The sequence below is a fragment of the Lathamus discolor genome, chromosome 3, assembly GCF_037157495.1.
Source record: "Lathamus discolor isolate bLatDis1 chromosome 3, bLatDis1.hap1, whole genome shotgun sequence".
Taxonomy (NCBI): Eukaryota; Metazoa; Chordata; class Aves; order Psittaciformes; family Psittacidae; genus Lathamus; species Lathamus discolor.
In genome coordinates, this window is record NC_088886.1 from 115,120,598 (window position 1) to 115,138,097 (window position 17,500).

Sequence of the window (17,500 nt, forward strand, 5' to 3'; positions counted from 1 at the left end):
TCATGGAGAAGATCTGCAGTGCTTAAGGCATTCACCCAGTGAATGAAACCCTTATGTTTTTTCTTTTCCCCTCTGTGCGTTGTATCATCTCAGCAGTTAAAGTCTTGATAAGAGAAAGTTGTCAGAAATCAATTCTTCTTCCCCTAATTGTACTGGTGTGATAAAAGATCTCACAGGGAATCTGCGAGAATTTACACACACATGCAAATAGCGGCTATCAATTCACGTGGAAGATCAGATAAGCCTGTTATCTCATGTTGTATGTACCAGCATGTGACAAGAGTGTGGGGAAGGACATGTGTCCGGAGATACGGGAGTCAGCAGTGAAAGTCATGATGAGGAAATTCAGAAGAAAAAAAATTCTAGATTGCCAAAATTATCTGAAGATTTCTGGTCTAAGGGAAAAAGGTGGGTACAGAGATAGTGCAGTGCCCAGTTGCCTTTTTTAGTAAGTGTCACAAAGAAATGAGTTAATGGAGGAAAGGTTGTTTTGTTGTCACCATGGGCTATGCTAAAGTGGCTGCCCACTGTGAGAACCTGGTCCCCTCCACTAAGGAGCAAGTCCCGGGAAAGGATTTGTCCCAGGTAGTTCAGTCGGTGTTGTGTCTTCTGGGCTGGGGTAGCTCATCATCAGTGAGTTTAACACAAGTCCTCTGCTAGCTGTGAGGGAGAGCAGCCTGGAAAAGCATTTTTTAATAGTGGCACCTTGTCGCTCTTCGTATTGGCAGTGCAATAGAAAGTTTGTGCAGTTACTGTTTGTCTTCAAATTCAGAATTCAGAACTATTTTATATAGAGACATTAGAGAATACAGTGAATCTATACCCAAATCATATTTTCCTCACACTGTCGAATATTTTGAATAAAATTTTTTTCCCATCAGGATGCAGATATGGTAAGACAACAAAAGGTGAAAGAGTAGGTGCTCCACCTAGTAATTACCTTTGAGTACCCAGGAATGCTATTAGCCTCAACAGTCATCCTCACTGTTCTAAACAGCCTGCAGAATGCATGTAGAAGAAAGGGCCAAGGTCTTACACCTTCATGGTGGGTGGCCACTTGTGCAATATCATGTAAGGAGGGCAGAGGTTGTGTGTTGTTGAAGGAAAGTAGATCCTCCATTTCAGGGAAATTATAGTTGACTGGGTCTGTTCTGTCCAGGAAGGTGGTGGTGGAGAGTTTGGCTCTAGAACCATGCTGAATGAGGAGTGAGTTTGTGCAGGGAAACTTATCTTTGAAAAGCAACTGATTCTGGTAAATTTAATCCAAAAAGGTGAAAGTGGTGGATAGATAAGACAGACTGAAAACAAAGACTTAAAATGCAAGTGTTTATACAGCCTTAACTAAAAGGTACTAGATATGATAAAAAGCCCATAGGGTGTAAAATAATTTGAAAATGGAAATTTTTAGCAGTGTCTAAGAAAAGCTATCTGTTGCTCTCTGAGAAAATGATGTTCACTGCAATACAGAGTACATGCATTGAATGTACTAGTGCCATGAAAGTGTATGTAAGAGACATCTGATTAAGGAGAAGCTGACATCCTTGCTTCTAGAACACCTAAAGCAAAAAGAAAATAACTTCACTTTCATGGGAGCTGGAGTTAAGTTTGGAAGCAGATACTAGGTTTTTTATCAGTAGCAAATAAGAAAGTTAAGGTTCCATAGTGGACATTTTAACATATTTTTTTCCATGTTTGTTACAGCCCTCTTTCTTGGAGGGCTGTAAGAAGTTGATAGTCCAGAGGAGAAAACATCTCTAATTTTGATAATGGCAAAAAGATGCTTTGTATTACCTCTGTATTCTTCAGCTAAAAAGCCAGATATAATTTTGAGTAGTTTGTTATGTTTATAGTAAGGTAGAGCCTATAGTAAGTGTTCCAAGAGCAATAATTGGCCTTATGGCATGTCTTCAGTTCCCTTCCTACCTGATCTCTGATTTGGGGAACTAGAGATTCAATACTGTTGTGTAGTCACAAACTAAGTGTAAACCTATCAACTTTGAAAATCTTAAGACAAACACTCCATGCTGTGACAGAATGGCAGGAATTAAAGGAGGGCTGTGACATTCCTGCGGGGTGCTGAGAGACCACATCGTCCCCAAAAAAGAATACCAAGATCTTCCTTCCCAAACCTTACGGAACACAAAAATACTGTGTTCAAGACCAGGTTGGATGGGAGTTTGAGCAACCTACATTCTAGTGGAACGTGTCCCTGCTCATGGCAGGTGGGTTGGTCTTTTAAGATACTTTCAACCCAACCCATTCTATGATTCTGTGACGACTTGTACCACCTGCACTTGTATATGCTTTGCATTGCTGTAAAACCTTGAATCTGTCTCAAACAGGAGTGTTCAGGATTCGATCTTAGTGGCAGAGAAACAGAGGCTGAAAATGAGTTGCCGGTTGTTGTTCACCGAATCATGAGTGCCATCAGAGCTGCACAGAACTTGTCTTGCCCCAGCTTTCTCATGCTTTTCCCATGCAAGAATCTGGTAACTGCCTCCATGGGACAGGGGAGAACAATGGCATCTACATTGTAATCAGATCCTGAAATTTTCATTTGCAGGTAAATCTGATGATCTGCAAAAGGCATATTTTTTAGCCTTCCAAAAGATTACATGTCTGCTACTTGTATCGAAAGAGTCACCTAGGGTAGGGAAGGTGTTTGGGTTTGTGTGATTGGTGTTTTTTCTCCTACGGTTTCTATTGCCTGGGCTCCTGATTAATGGCTGAAGCAATCTGCCCAGTTGGCATCAGCAGTGTACTAAAGGAGAGGGGAGCTATCTCAGAAATACAGAGAGCTAAAATATTTTGTAATCTGTTCTCACTCAGATGTATACTTCAAATTGCATTCCCTTAGTTGAGGGGAATAATTTCAGTTGCGCTGGTCACAGTAGAAAGCAGTCATTTTTTGAATGCTTTTTTTTTTCATTAATGTAGATGTGTTTCTGAGATGAGAAATGATGTTTCTTCAATGATGGTTACATGTAGTTAATTTCCTTTTTCCTTTTTTAACAGCTTGGTGTGAACGGCAGTTTCCTTTAAAGGGTGGGGGGATAAAAGTGATACAGCTGATGTTCCTGTTGCCTTAGCAACAGATTTATTTATTAGGGTCTGAAATGACATGAGTTAATATACCACATACCTGCTGATCGGCAAACTCTCCTATTTCAGCTCCAGTTGACAATTAAGTCCTGGACAGCTACAGCCAGGGGTTAATGTTACTCATTAGGAGAACTAGGTCATTACTGGGAAATCAAGGCACTTAAGGCAGCATGGATAAAATATAAAATTCAGCATCTCAAGGAGTGAGGGGTTTTATGTTAATTAACCTTATTTTCCTTTCATTAAAAAAAAATCTTTCATATATGCATATGACAGTGGATCAATTAATTGGTGGGGGAAAAAAAAGTAAGCTGTAGTTTACTTTCCTCTCCTACTCGTCTTCATTTCCTTTGGAAGGGTTTCATTATTTTATGGAAAATTCTTATGTCTATATGATGAGTAAAAAGGGTATTAAAATTAGGAAGGGAATCATCATGGAAATCAGCTTTACCACAAGGGAATGAGCAAATAAAAGCCTTGGAAATGAAAATAAATAAGCTTTGCTAATACCTCACCTAAGGAGCAGAATATAAGCCCATCAGAGCTTCGAGATATTTAGAGGTACTTCTTTGCTTCTTTATTAAGCAGTTACATAGTTATTTGACCTTCAGAAACGGAAACTTTAGGAAACTAATTCAAGTTGTTGGTAAATACTGTATTTACAGAAAGCTGATCAGTGGTGTAGCCAACAGTAACTCATGTAGTTAGTAATTGGCTTCTGATTTCATTTTATTAAGATATCTGAGTGGGAGTTTTAACTTGATAAGTCAAGTGATTTAATAAAGCTTTCCTAAAAGCCTTTATTTACTAACTTTAAGCAGACTTTATTCTGATACTGGAGAGCTTAATAGGCTGAAAATAATCATATTAAAAGAAAACTTATTTTTTCACTCACTGCTCCTCCAAATACACTTAGTTCTTTCACTTCTGCTAAGCACTGTACTTTCTTTTCTATGTTTAAGCTCTGTGGCCCAATCCTGCTTCTCATTGCATTTAGAGTAATTTGATGTAAACACATATTCCACTCCTCTAAAGTCAGGGTTGAAGCAGCAGGTTATCTGGTTTTATGAGGGGGAAGTCATGTATGACCAACCTTATAGCCTTCTATGAGGAAGTGACTAGGTGGAGGGATGATGGTAGAGCGGTAGATGTAGTTTTTCTTGATTTCAGTAAGGCATTTGATACTGTCTCCCACAGCATCCTCATAGATAAGCTAAAGAAGTGTGGGCTTGACGATCAAGTAGTGAGGTGGATCGAGAACTGGTTGAAAGGAAGAAGGCAGAGAGTTGTGGTCAATGGCGCAGAATCTAGCTGGAGGTCTGTGACTAGTGGAGTTCCTCAGGGGTCGGTGCTGGGACCGGTGCTGTTTAATATTTTCATCAATGACCTGGATGAGGGAACTGAGTGCACCCTCAGCAAGTTTGCTGATGACACAAAACTGGGAGGAGTGGCTGACACACCAGAGGACTGTGCTGCCATTCAGCGAGACCTGGACAGGCTGGAGAGTTGGGCGGGGAGAAACTTGATGAAATTTAACAAGGGCAAGTGTAGAGTCTTGCATCTGGGGAAGAACAACCCCATGTACCAGTACAGGTTGGGGGTTGACCTGCTGGAAAGTAGCGAAGGGGAAAGGGACCTGGGGGTCCTGGTGGATAGGAGGATGACCATGAGCCAGCAATGTGCTCTTGTGGCCAAGAAGGCAAATGGCATCTTAGGGTGCATTAGAAAGGGAGTGGTTAGTAGGTCAAGAGAGGTTCTCCTCCCCCTCTACTCAGCCTTGGTGAGGCCGCACCTGGAATATTGCGTCCAGTTCTGGGCCCCTCTGTTCAAGAAGGACAGGGAATTGCTTGAAGGAGTCCAGCGCAGAGCCACAAAGATGATTAAGGGAGTGGAACATCTCCCTTATGAGGAGAGGCTGAGGGAGCTGGGTCTCTTTAGCTTGGAGAAGAGGAGACTGAGGGGTGACCTCATCAATGTTTACAAATATGTAAAGGGTGGGTGTCAGGATGATGGAGCTAGGCTTTTTTTCAGTGATATCCAGTGATAGGACAAGGGGCAATGGGTGTAAACTGGAGCATAGGAAGTTCCACGTTAACATCAGGAAGAACTTCTTTACTGTAAGAGTGACAGAGCACTGGAACAGGTTTCCCAGGGGGGTTGTGGAGTCTCCTACACTGGAGATATTCAAGGCCCGCCTGGACAAGTTCCTGTGTGATGTACTGTAGGTTACCCTGCTCTTGCAGGGGGGTTGGACTAGATGATCTTTTTAGGTCCCTTCCAACCCTTGGGATTCTGTGATTCTGTGATTCTGTGGTGTGTATGTAGTAAAACATTGTACCAGATTGTAAGAGCACTGTTACCTGTATCAAAAGCAAAATTGAAACCCCATGAGTGGCTATTTTTCTGCTCCATGGAATGGTTTTGCACTCTGGCATAACGGTTTTTTTAAATATAAGAAAAAAGTTAAGTAACATCAAGATACTGCCTAAAATATCACAAGGAGACACTGTCCTTCTTCATTCACTCTGTGCTATCCAGACACTTGCAGAGGCCACTTCAGTGGGTGTCCTCTGAAGCCTGTTCCAATAAATGCTTCAGCCATGGTTGAAAAACTGATTTTGAGTTATGTAAAACTACAAGTGCATCACGTGGACATTTGAAGATTATTTATGTTTGGAATAGATGTATCACAGTTTGCCATAATAGTTCCAGTAAGCTCGGCTCTCCCTTTTTCCATGGCACAAAACTCATTTTACGGTGTTCTTCTTCTGTGGTACAATTGTGAAACCCAAGTCTTTGAGAAGAAACACATGTGAACTGCTAGGACTAAGGAGTCCTCTCAGTGCTCTGAAGGAAGGGGGCTTTTGCTCTTCCAGCTATTGCTATCAAAGCAATCCTTTTATGCTCCATTCACCCAAGCTGGTTTTGGAGTTTTTCTTTCAAACCTCTTCCTTCTGTCTTTGTCAAGGTCAGTTCCTCAGGCCTTTCCTCATATGTGGTCTCCTTGTGCAGCAAATTTGCATCTCACCTTTCTACAGTTTCTCAACTTTTCCCATCTCCATCATTTCACTACCTGTACAGGGAACCTTCTACAACACACTGGTCCATGTTTATTCTGAAGCCCTGTTGTGCAACCTGACCGGGTTTTCCTCTTGGTCTCTAGACTGGTTTCAAGTTTTTCCCCATGTGAACTGGTTTTGTGTTGCATTTTTTCACCATCTCCTTTACTTCTTCACTCAGTTCACTATTTCATTGCCGTGCTGTTCTTGACTACCTGGTTATATTGATCAGATCTTATTTGTCCCCTTTGCTTTTTTCTGGTCCACATCTGAGAGTTTTAGTCAAACTTGGAAAGGACATGTAACCATTACTGCTTTCTGTCTCTTCATCCATCTCCTGTACTTTCTTAACCAAATAGTCCATTTTCTTCGTTTTCCTTATTTTCAGTGCATATAAAACAGTTCTTTATTCTGCAAAGACCGGTAACTTTGTTCTGAATCCAGTAGAGGGATCACTGACAGTGAAAACAAGATCTGTGTTTTCATTGCAGGTGTTAGATCCTGCCTGGGTTTTAGCAGCCTGACTTCTAGTGGAAGGTGTCCCTGCCCATGGGACAGGGCAGGGAGGTTGGAACAAGATGGTTTTATAGTCCCTTCCAACCCAAACTATTCTGTGATTCTGTGATTCTGTGACCTGCAACAGTCGCACTGTCTCACTCAGCTTTATCCTAAGGTGTGCCCAGCACAAAAGGACTTTTCAGTGACTGGGCGCAGAAGGACTTTTTTCAAAGGCTTGTCTACATTTTTAGGAAGACTTTCCAGCATGTCTTTGACTCAAAGTCAAACACATCCAAATATTCAGTTCTTACCCTAAACCAAAAAGAGGTTCAAATACTTAAGACAGAGGCTTATTTGAAATTTAATACATAGAATCATAGAATCAACTAGGTTGGAAAAGATCTTTAAGATCATCAAGTCCAACCATTACCTCAGGACTGCCAAGACCACCACTAAACCATGTCACTGAGGGCATCATCTACACAGTTCTTGAACACTTCCAGGGGTGGTGATTCCATCACTTCCCTGGGCAGCCTGTTCTAGCACATGATCATCCTCTCTGTGAAGAAATTCTTCCCAATATCTAATCGAAACCTCCCCTGGTGCAGCTTTGAGGTTGTTACCTCTTGTCCTATCACTTGTTACCTGGGAGAAGAGACCGACCCCCACCTCACTACTACTTCCTTTCAGGTAGTTGTAGAGAGCAATAAGGTCCCCCCTGACCCTTCTCTTCTCCAGACTAACCCCCCCCTTCCAGTTCCCTCACCCTTTCCTCATCACACTTGTGCTCCAGGCCCTTCACCAGCTTTGTTACCTTTTTCTGAACCCGCTCCAGCACCTCAGTGTCTTTCTTGTAGTGAGGAGCCCAGAGCTGAACACAGGGTTTGAGGTGCAGCCTCACAAGTGCCCAGTACAGGGGATGACCACTGCCCTGCTCCTGCTGGCCACACTATTTCTGATACAGGCCAGGATGCTATTGGCCTTCTTGGCTACCTGGGCACAAGCTGGCTTGTGTTCAAGCTGGCTCTTGTTCAGAAGCCATCAGTCAGCACCCCTAGGTCCTTTTCTGCCAAGCAGCTTTCCAGCCACTCTGCCCCAAGCCTGTAACATTTCATGCATTTGTTGTGGCCCACATACAGGAACTGGCACTTTGCCTTGTTGAACCTCATACCATTGGCCAGAGCCCACCAATCCAGCCTGTCCAGAGCCCTCTGCAGAGCCTCCCTGTCCTTCTACAGATCAACACTCCCACCCAACTTGGTGTTGTCTGCACATTTACTGAGGGTGCACTCAATCCCCTCATCCAGATCATCAGTGAAGAAATTAAACAACACTGGCCCTAACACCAAGCCATGAGGGTGCTAGTCACCACTAGTGACTGGTTGCCAAGTAGATGTGATACCATTTGCCAACACTCTTTGGGCTCGGGAAAGATACGGTTTGCAATTTTACTAGGTAGTGGTTTGTTTGTTGTGTTTTGTTTTGTTTTTTAAAAATTTTGTTATTTGGATGCTCTTGAAAACTTTTGCAGAATTTTTTTAGAAGGTTACGTAGTCCAAGATAGCCTCAGTCTTGGAAAACATCATAAACAAGGACAGTAGAGGTTTTGTAAAAGTCCCAGGCAAATTTTAGCAAATAGTGCCACCAGCCCCATTTTTAATTCACGATACCTCAGACCAAAGTTAGTGAATATCCTCCAAGAGATAAAAATATTTCATAAGCAAGTGATCTAATATTCCTCCTTATTTTCACTAGTGCTAGGGTGGGTTATGTTTCTTCCTTCAAAGTTCTTTTTGATTAGTTTCCTCTTCTTACTGCACTGCAATTCTCCTCTGCCTTTCCCTTCTTTTCCTCCCTGCTCTCCTTTTCTCTTTTTTCCCTCCCTTTGTCCTCTAATCTCTGCTTTTCCTCAGTTGTCTTTGTGCAAGCCGACTCAATGAAATGAGTTGATTCCTCATTCTGAAAGCAGTGCTATTTGTAGTTACTTTAATCTTGTTGAATAATGAGTTTCAAGCCTTGGTCTTGGTGCCAAGAAATTTCCTGCTTAGGAGCTTCATGCTTGGAGCTGGCAGCTTCACGGATACAAAAAGGATGAGTTATCTTAGGTACCTGAGCTAATTCCTCTCAGGATATTACTCAGTAGGGATGAGGAGTTACTTTTTGCCCCAGACAGGGTATCTGGTGCAGTATTAAGTGGTTGTGGTTTGATGATGTGAGTCCACCATGGAAATCAAAGGGGGGCCACAGGATCTTTTATGGTGGGATTGCCATTCCCAGGCAAATGTGTAGTAATGTCATTTTTATGTAGTATTTTATATTTAATTCTTTTTCTGTTCTTCTGAGGAACCGAGTAGATTCTTACCCACTTATTGTCATATTCATACCTGTCTACTATGACCATAACATGACAGTTTTTATAGTATGTTGAATCACAATGACGGATACTGTGTATGATTATCAGGGCTGTCACACCATTTGTTAAGTTACCTTTGAACACAAAAGGAAGTTATTTTTTCTTCTTTTCTTTTTTTTTTTTTTTTTAATTTGTTTAATTTGGAGGCGCTCCATAGCAGTTATGAGGTTGTGTTGCAAAGTTGACTAAAATGTTTTTTATCTGAATCCTGTACTTGTGAAAACCTAGGTTCACCAAGTTAAAGAAATGAAAAGGTATTTGAATGAAAGTGCATAATTTTTACACCAAGGTAGCTGAGACCAAACACCAGTTTTTATCTTCAAAGGTTAATCTCTCTGTAGGAAATAAGCAGGAGGCTGAATGACTGATGCTGATCCTGAGGTTTCTTTGGTTAGAGAATGCACAATATTTTATTTTGAGTTTTTTCTTCATGAATTGTGAGGGGAGAAGAAGAATCTAAACAATAAACTCCCAAGGTTTGTTTTTTTTTTTCTTTTTTTATGAATCTCTCCTAGATAACGCAAGATAGGAGAAAATGCTTTTCCAGCGTAAAGCAAAATGTCACCCATTTTTCTCAGGCCAGCAATTTGAAAAAATCAGAAGGTAAAATATATTCCTCACTGTAAATACCTCACAGGATATACTAGAAAATAAAACACTGTATTTCCCAGTATTGTTTGGCTGCTTTGTGCCTCTCTAGTGACACTTTTGAATTCCTTGGTTTGCAGAGGTGTTTTGCAAGGATCAGGACCTTTTTTGCTTGTAGAACCTTCAAATTGCTAGCCAAAGATTATTCTGTATGGTTGTTTCTTTCAGTGACACTTATGCAAAAGCATTTTCTTCTACTTGACTCCATTTTCTGTTAACTGAGGGAGTATTAGATCTTGTGGTAACTTTTGATGCTGATGATGGCAGACAGTGTTTAGAGGCACAATTACAGCAAAGACATTTTGTAAGCATAAAAGCTGAAGAAGAAAACTCATTGGAGTTAACTACATATTTACAGTCTACCTCTACCTCCTATCGGAAATGTAAAAAGATGGAAAAATGCTGTGATAAATTGAATAGATGGAAAGCAATTAACTTTTCCTTCATGTTTGCATTTTCATAGTTTTTTTTTCTCCTGTTTCTTTTCTAATAGCTCTTTCCCAGCAGTAGTTTCCTCTTTTGCAGTTAAAATGAGCATTGTTACTAGAAATTTTGTATTAGAATTTTAAATTTTTTGTCCCTTTTTAATTTTTCCCAATCTTAATCTAGAAATGTGTATTAAAGTAATTTGAATGAGGGAAGTCCTCTGTCCTCCATGAAAATAATTACTAGAATGTGGTATTCATTTTGATATATTGAATATTCATTTGGGTATCTTGAATAGGCTTGCAACATAAGTCCTCTTACTTCAAGAAGAATATTATACTACTGAAGTATTTACTGACTCTGATCCTCACCACATTTTTGTAAATGAAAGCTCCTGTAAGACCGTATCTTACAGATGGGGAAACCTGGGCAGAGCCGTCTCGTGGGAAATCAGTGTTGGGAAAAGACCAGAACTCTGCAATTCTCTGTTTTGAAAGCCAAGCTTATTTTTTTTTTTTGTGTGTGTGACTATACTGCCACTTTCTAACATTATTAGATTATAATAAACCTTAAAATATATTCAAATTTTTCTGAGCTCAAGATTTAATGTAAAGTATGGAAGTGTAATACAGTAAATACTGTAATGCAGTAAAAATAATCCCTGATATTGTTCTTTAGGTTAGGTTTGACATGAAACCCCATTTTTAGCTCAGCAGAGTGTGAATGCAAAGACTGCACCACTTATCAATGTTTTGCTGCTCGCTTCTGGAGAATGCCCTGGATAGATACAGGGTCAACAGGAGGCTGATGTCATGAGTCCTCTTATCAGCCCGTGGCATCCTTCATCACCCTCCCCAAGTCTGTACCATATCAGTCAAAACATTAAAGAACCTCAAGTTCCCGTTCTTTACTGTTCTTCCCATTCACCCAAACAAAGAATGTTAGTGGGATAAAGGCACCTTTCAGCTCCTGGCTCTGGGTGTGAAAAAGGTTCAGCTCTTGCCTCACAGCCCGCTGTCAGCAGCAGAGAATGCTTGTGCTTTTCTTCACCTTCATTCTTTCAAAAATGTTAACTTTTACAAGGGATTTTACACATTTTCTACCTTTTCCTCCATGGTGCTTCTCCATCCTCTCTGCACTGTACTTCCCTGCTAATGCTTCTGCATGCCTTTGCTCTCTTTCTCTTCTTTGGTTCTCCTCCTTTAATAATCATGCAGTTTTACTTTTGCTTCCTAATTTATGTCTTTACTGTTTGTTTTCCTGATCTTTTCTGTACCTCTGATAGCACTCTCAAATGCTCTCTGCAGCCGTGTTCAAGTCTGATTTTTTCTGTATTCTTTCGTTTTCCCAAGCCTGTGCCTTTTTCTTCTTGTCTTCTATTTACACTGTATTTATCTTCCTGCCCCCTCCTGAGTTTGGATATGTCATCGTTTTTTTAAGTTTTCAACTTGATTATTTGTTTGGGGTTTTTTTCTTCTCTTCTTATGGTTCTCTTCGAGGTTATTTCGCCCTCTTCATCTGCCCTGTTTGCTGTCAGACTTGCTTCTCCCTATTTCACTTTCCCAAAAGCTAAAGGACCACTGTCATCCACAGTAAGGTCTGTGTCTTAGAGACTACATTCCCATCAATATTAATTACTGATTCTGTGCTCGCAGACTTCCCCACCCGTGTTGCTGCCCCTCATGGCTTCTGTGAGCTTTCTCTGGCTGATGTCTCTTGTCCCTTCCTTGCCATCCTGGGTGGCTCTTGGCTAGCTGGTCCTCTGTCTCTATGACTGCTGCCAAGCTTCATAAATAATGACTGATACTTCAGTGGCCTAGTTTATCAACCATTTTCTGCAGGTAGGCAGAAATCTATCTTTTAGATCTTGCTATATATCCTAAAAGATTAAAAAAAAAAAAAGAGTTTGTGCTTGTTTTAGCATTACCATTTGTCACCATTGCCCATCAAACAAAAGGAGATGTACCCATTGTGAATTGCTTGGATTTAAGGCACTACAAAAAGTGAACTATTACTGCATGTCCTCACAATTTGGAATTTTCTACCACTGAAAATCTCCCATGCTAAATGTCCTAAGAAGATTACGATCAACCTTTTTAATATTGCGTTTAGCTGAGCTTATTTGTAACCCTTTCAAAATACCTTGAGATGGCATGACAGTGCTGTTGCTATTGCAATCATTGTGTACCCTTTGTGCAGTATTTTCTCAAATAAGACCTTCTCACCTTGTTTAACACTTCCGCGTTACTGATTAACTTGCATAAACTGTAGGTTTTTATATTTTTTAATAGAGTGCATTTATTTCCCCCTTTGAGCAAGTCCTGTCTCTTTTCCACAACTCTTCTACTTTCTCATTCATAGCTGATGCATCTTCCTCCAGATCCTAAATAACTGTGATTATCACCATGTAGGATAACTTTGCGTATACTTAAAAAATTGAACTTCAGTCACAGAAGACCATATGGGTCACTTACTAAATTTCACTCAAATTCAAAAGATGAATACGCAGAAAATAATGTAAAGGGACAATTTATTTTGTTTTATTTTATTTTTTTTATAATTTTAACGTGTTTCCCATCACTGGTCAGGGATGTTGGTATACTGCAGCCCCGGGGATAACTCAAATTTGGCTGGTCTCTGTGCACATTCTTTCCAGTTCCAGCAAAGGATAAGGCCGGAGGGCTCAGGCTGAAAAAAAAAGTGTTTGAAGACTGTTGCCATTGATCGTATAGAGGAGCATCATTCTCGTGCTATGAAGTTGCTTTTTTTAATCATTTTAGGCTGAAAAGAGGGATGTCAAGTCATCAATTAATCCTGACAGCATCCTTCTGTGGTGAAAAAATAATACTCTCACACCCATTTTATAAACAGAAAATCTGAGGCAGAGATAATGGAGGCTCAGAGCTGGTGCTGCTGATACCACCACCCTCTCATTCCTCATTGCAAGGACAGCCTTGAAAGTTTTATTTTCGATTAAAAGGGAAGTCACTAAATCAGGCTGAACTCTGGGCCACATTCCCATAACCAGACCACTAAAGCTCAGCCAGTTCTTAAGAGAGACTTCAAATGCCTCTATTAAAATGTTTTAGACTAAAACAAAAAAAAATGGGAAAGAAAATTGAGTGTGCAGTATCGAAACATGGAGATTAAATGTCTCCAGTGACAGTGCTCTCAAATCCAAGTATAGGTGTGGTGCCTGTGTCTGTTTTATAGCACTTACAGCTGGAGTTTGGCTATTCTGATGTTTTCGTGTTCTTACAATGACATTTAGAGCATCTTCAGACCATGCTCAGTTCTTATTTTTCCATTGCCAGATGCATATCAAATCAAGTAAAATACCTAAAGTAAACAACAAAGCTAGATCCTGGAAGCACATTAGCTTTATTTTTTCCCATAGTATCTTGAAAGAAAAGTTTTCATTTTACTATCAGGCTTTTATACAGTTTTTCGGTTCTTCTTAAGGGAATATAATATTAAGGGAATATATAATTAATATTGTTTAATAAAGCTCAAAAACGCAACAGATGCAGCCAAAAGTGCACATCATTTTGAGCAGATCTTTACAGAACAGACATTCCATATTGTGTTCATCTTTTTCCACAATCACTGCTATGGCAATCTGGTGTGTTCAGCAGTTGTTGCTGAGTAAGGCAGACTGGATTGTATATGATTTTCTCCATGTCAGCCAAGAAACAGAGCTCTCTTCTTTTTGATGCAGTAAAAAGGTGGTCTTGTACTATTTATTGCTTTCTCCCAGGAGCAGCTATACTTTACTAACTTGCAATAATAATAGTATACTGCAATCTGTAGGTGCACGTGCTAGAACCTTTCTGTAGGTCTTAACCAAAAATAAAATGGTTATGGTGTTGAAAAGTCATGGAGGCTGGGAAATCGAATAAGATGACCTCCCATATAGAAAAGCTACAAGATTCGCAAAATGTGTCATTAAAATCTGCGAGTATCACATAAAAGCAAGGTATTGGTATGGAAGGAGGATCACCTACAGCAGAAAACCCGTAAGAGAGGCTCCAGTTCCAGCAGAGGAAACGTTTCTCCTTTCAGCATTCCTTCTGGGTGCCAAATTTTCCTTCTGTTCTTCCCCACCTATTAAACAAAGCTGCAACTTCCAATTCCTATCAGTTTTCCTAAATATGTGCAGCTTATGTGGCTTCAACGAGCTGTAAGGCTCCATATTCTCTTGCCAGCTCCTTGACAGTGTGGCTCCAACAGCATCCTCCACTTTTGGCTGCCTCTGGGACCCCTGGTCTCTTCTGGAAAGCGAGAAGGAAAGCATATCCTATGCTGGAAGGACTTTTTGTGACTGCAGAGCTGATAGTAGGGCTGTGAAAAGCTTGGAAAGCTCTGTAAGCACCGCAGCTCAGTCTGTCAAGGCTGCCTCCTCTGTGTATGGGGATGTTTTGGTCCATCTCAGGATGAGCTGGGCATCACTCAGCATCAGATACAGAATGCGGGCTCATCAGGATCACTTCTAAAGCACCCACAAAAGCCTGCCTTGGGGAATCTGAGGCTAACAGGAAACATTATCACATTATCATGAATTACACTGCCTCCCAGCATAAAGCTATTTTCCTTGCAAACTTGCACATTTCTGGTAGAGATATTTTCTTCTAGCCAAGTCTGAGTCTTCTGTTATAATCCCATTTTTCCTCGTTCATCTGGGCATTTGGAGGCAACTAAAATACAGACAACACATTTTTGCCCTTTACTTACCTACCAAAAACAGGTGGCCATTTTATGCATGAGGATGCAAGCAAACTAGTAGGCAGTACTGGAATCTTTGCAACGGGAAGAAATTCTCTCTCCAAGCTGGTGTTCCTATCCACTTCTGTTACTGGAACTGCCATGAAAACTCCTGGTTCACAGATGTGAAACAAATTATGAAGCTTATGCAGTTGCATTCCTCCTTATTATTGGGAACAAAACAAATCTGGAAGATGGAGGACTTCTTAAAGTAATTATTGTCTGCCTTTATTTTAAGAAAATGCAACTAATTCTGAAAACTCCTCAACTCCTGAAGATTTTTCAGCCTAGAGAAGTCACATTAATTATAAGATTAATTTGTTTTAATTCCCTAAACCAAAAATATTGACTGAATGAGAAATTAACACATGTAGAGCTGCAGATGTCATTTGGCTTCAGATTTCCTGAATTATGTAATTATTATCTTTCATATAACAGTGTGACAAACCTACAGATTCATTCTACAAGATCAGTCTGTGAAGAAAGACACCAGGGCAGCTGAGCTATAGATTTTCCATTAATACAGGAAGGAAAACAGTGGAATTTTCTAAATAATAAATAAAACCAAAATATTTTAAAGACATATGGTGCACATCTGTCTGAAATACAGTAATTTAAAGCAGAGTAATTAAATGCAAGATATAATGTTCACCTTAGAGTGGGAGCATTATTTCATTTTAAATATAACAGCAAATTTGGGAAATTTAGATAATCTGTGGTACCTTTTTGAAGCTTTCATTCTGTGCTAGAAGATAGATTAACAATCTGACTTTTTATTTACTTTTTAGATAACCAGCCCTGTGTTTCAAGGCATTGTCATATTCATTCAAACCTTTAATATTGTCTTCAGCTGAAATTATGAGCATTTTTTGTTTTAACTTCCAGTTAACTCCTTGAAAGTATAAAGGTAGAAGATGCCTTGTGTTATTCCTTTCTTTTTTATCTAAATGGATCAGAAGCTTTTCATGAATATAGCATGGTTTCATAGAATCCCAGTATGGGAAATCGTGTGGTTTCAGTAAAAGTTTTTTGAGTCACCTATTCCTCTTGAAATGGAGATTGTATGCATACTTTTGGACAGAAAACAAAACAAAACAAAAAGTTGGGTTTTTTTCCTACCCTACCCTTTTTTTTAATATGATTTTTGCCTTCAGCTGAGTGAGATATTACTCAGTCCTTCTCACTTTCAAGTATGGTAATTTGAAGAGTTAAAGGCATCATTTGAAGACAGGGAAGGAGATAAGAATCTGATTAAACTGAGTTTTGATCCCAAGAGCTGCACTGAGTAAAGTGTTTAACCATGAAACGAAGCAAGGAGGGAAACTGCTGAAGATGTTTAGTCCCCAGAAGTACTATTCAAGAGAAATACTGTTCTGATAAACAAAAAAAAGAAACAAGAAACAGTTCCACAAGTAAATATAAATGATGCTGATATAAGTTCTGTTTATTTAAAGGGAACACGACAAAGGTCCTGAAACTTTCTTTGAAGTCCTGCTGAAACTGAAGGAAAAAGATCTACCTTTTCATGTGTCTGTTCTTGGAGAGGCTTTCAGTGAAATTCCAGGTACCTTTCCTTTTTTTTTTCTTTACAGTAAAGTTATCATAAAGTAGATATTTCTAGAAGTAATTTTCATGTACATATTATATTAGTGAAAAGAACATGTTTAAAATCTTCATAGTTATAAAACTAAATAACATAAATATGTTGTAAAATTAAAATTATTAAAAACAGTAAGCATCTTTGATTTTACTTGGCAGTACAAAACCTTATTTATGACTTGTGTTTCAGTAACACTTCTGTATTTATTTATATAGAGAGATAGGTGTGAGTGAGTGGATGGTTCAGATAGGAAACAAAATCTTTCAGGTCAGGGTCACTCATCTGAAATCCAGACTGAGATTTTAGCAGGTGAAAACAGTTAGTTCCCTTTCAAATACAAGGTTAAGGACTTCTGTGGAGACTTCTGGTTTGTATCTGGCATGGAAGTGGTCATTAATCTTTAATATTTTTATACCACTCTTTTGCACACTCTTTCCATTTCTTGGTTTCTGATAACCCCTCCTCTGTAAACAGTTTCACCCATCTGAAAAAGAAATAGGTTTTATTCTGAATACACACAGCTTTGTGCCTGAGATATTTTGGCAATAAAGAGAATAGTCAAATCCTATACCAGATGCAGTTGTAGTAAATTAAATCTTTTAAAAATGTACGTTAATAATGAGTAAGCTTCAAAATATGTGATGTTTTAGCTCATATGTGATTTCCAAAAGGTGGACTAGGCATCCTTCCATTTCTTCAGTCCCTAAAAATAGACTTGGGATTAGTGTATTTGTCAGTTCTGTATCTGTTGCCTTCTGAACTGGTGATATTTCAATTGGTTTAGATTTGGTTTCGCAGTTTTTAAGACACCAGGAAATTGATCTGATCCAAATAAGTTTTGAGTCCCCAACTGTGGCACAACTGGATTGGAAAAAAAGATAACAGTTTGGTAGCAGGAAATTCTTTGTCTTTTCTGTCCACTTCTTTTTAGACAGTTTCTGAAAGCCTGTTCTTCTAGGCAAGTCGTATCGCAGATCCCAAGGCAATGTTGCT

At 39.5% G+C, this 17,500-nt stretch overlaps 1 protein-coding gene across 18 annotated transcripts in view; it reads left to right on the top strand.

Moving 5' to 3' along the window:
- Nucleotides 1–17,500, top strand: part of GTDC1 (glycosyltransferase like domain containing 1) — a 338,529-nt gene that overhangs the window by 155,584 nt on the left and 165,445 nt on the right. For 15 of the 18 annotated variants that reach the window (XR_010610816.1, XR_010610817.1, XM_065671262.1 and 12 more), the window contains one exon: nt 16,362–16,471. The exons of 2 other annotated variants lie outside the window; for them this stretch is intronic. Coding sequence is in view for 13 of the 16 variants with exons in the window: in XM_065671262.1 (XP_065527334.1) it covers nt 16,362–16,471 (110 nt within the window). In the remaining 3 variants the exon portion in view is untranslated. Of the gene's footprint in view, nt 1–16,361; nt 16,472–17,500 lie in introns of those variants that run through there. One more of the 18 variants, XM_065671274.1, reaches the window with a different exon arrangement.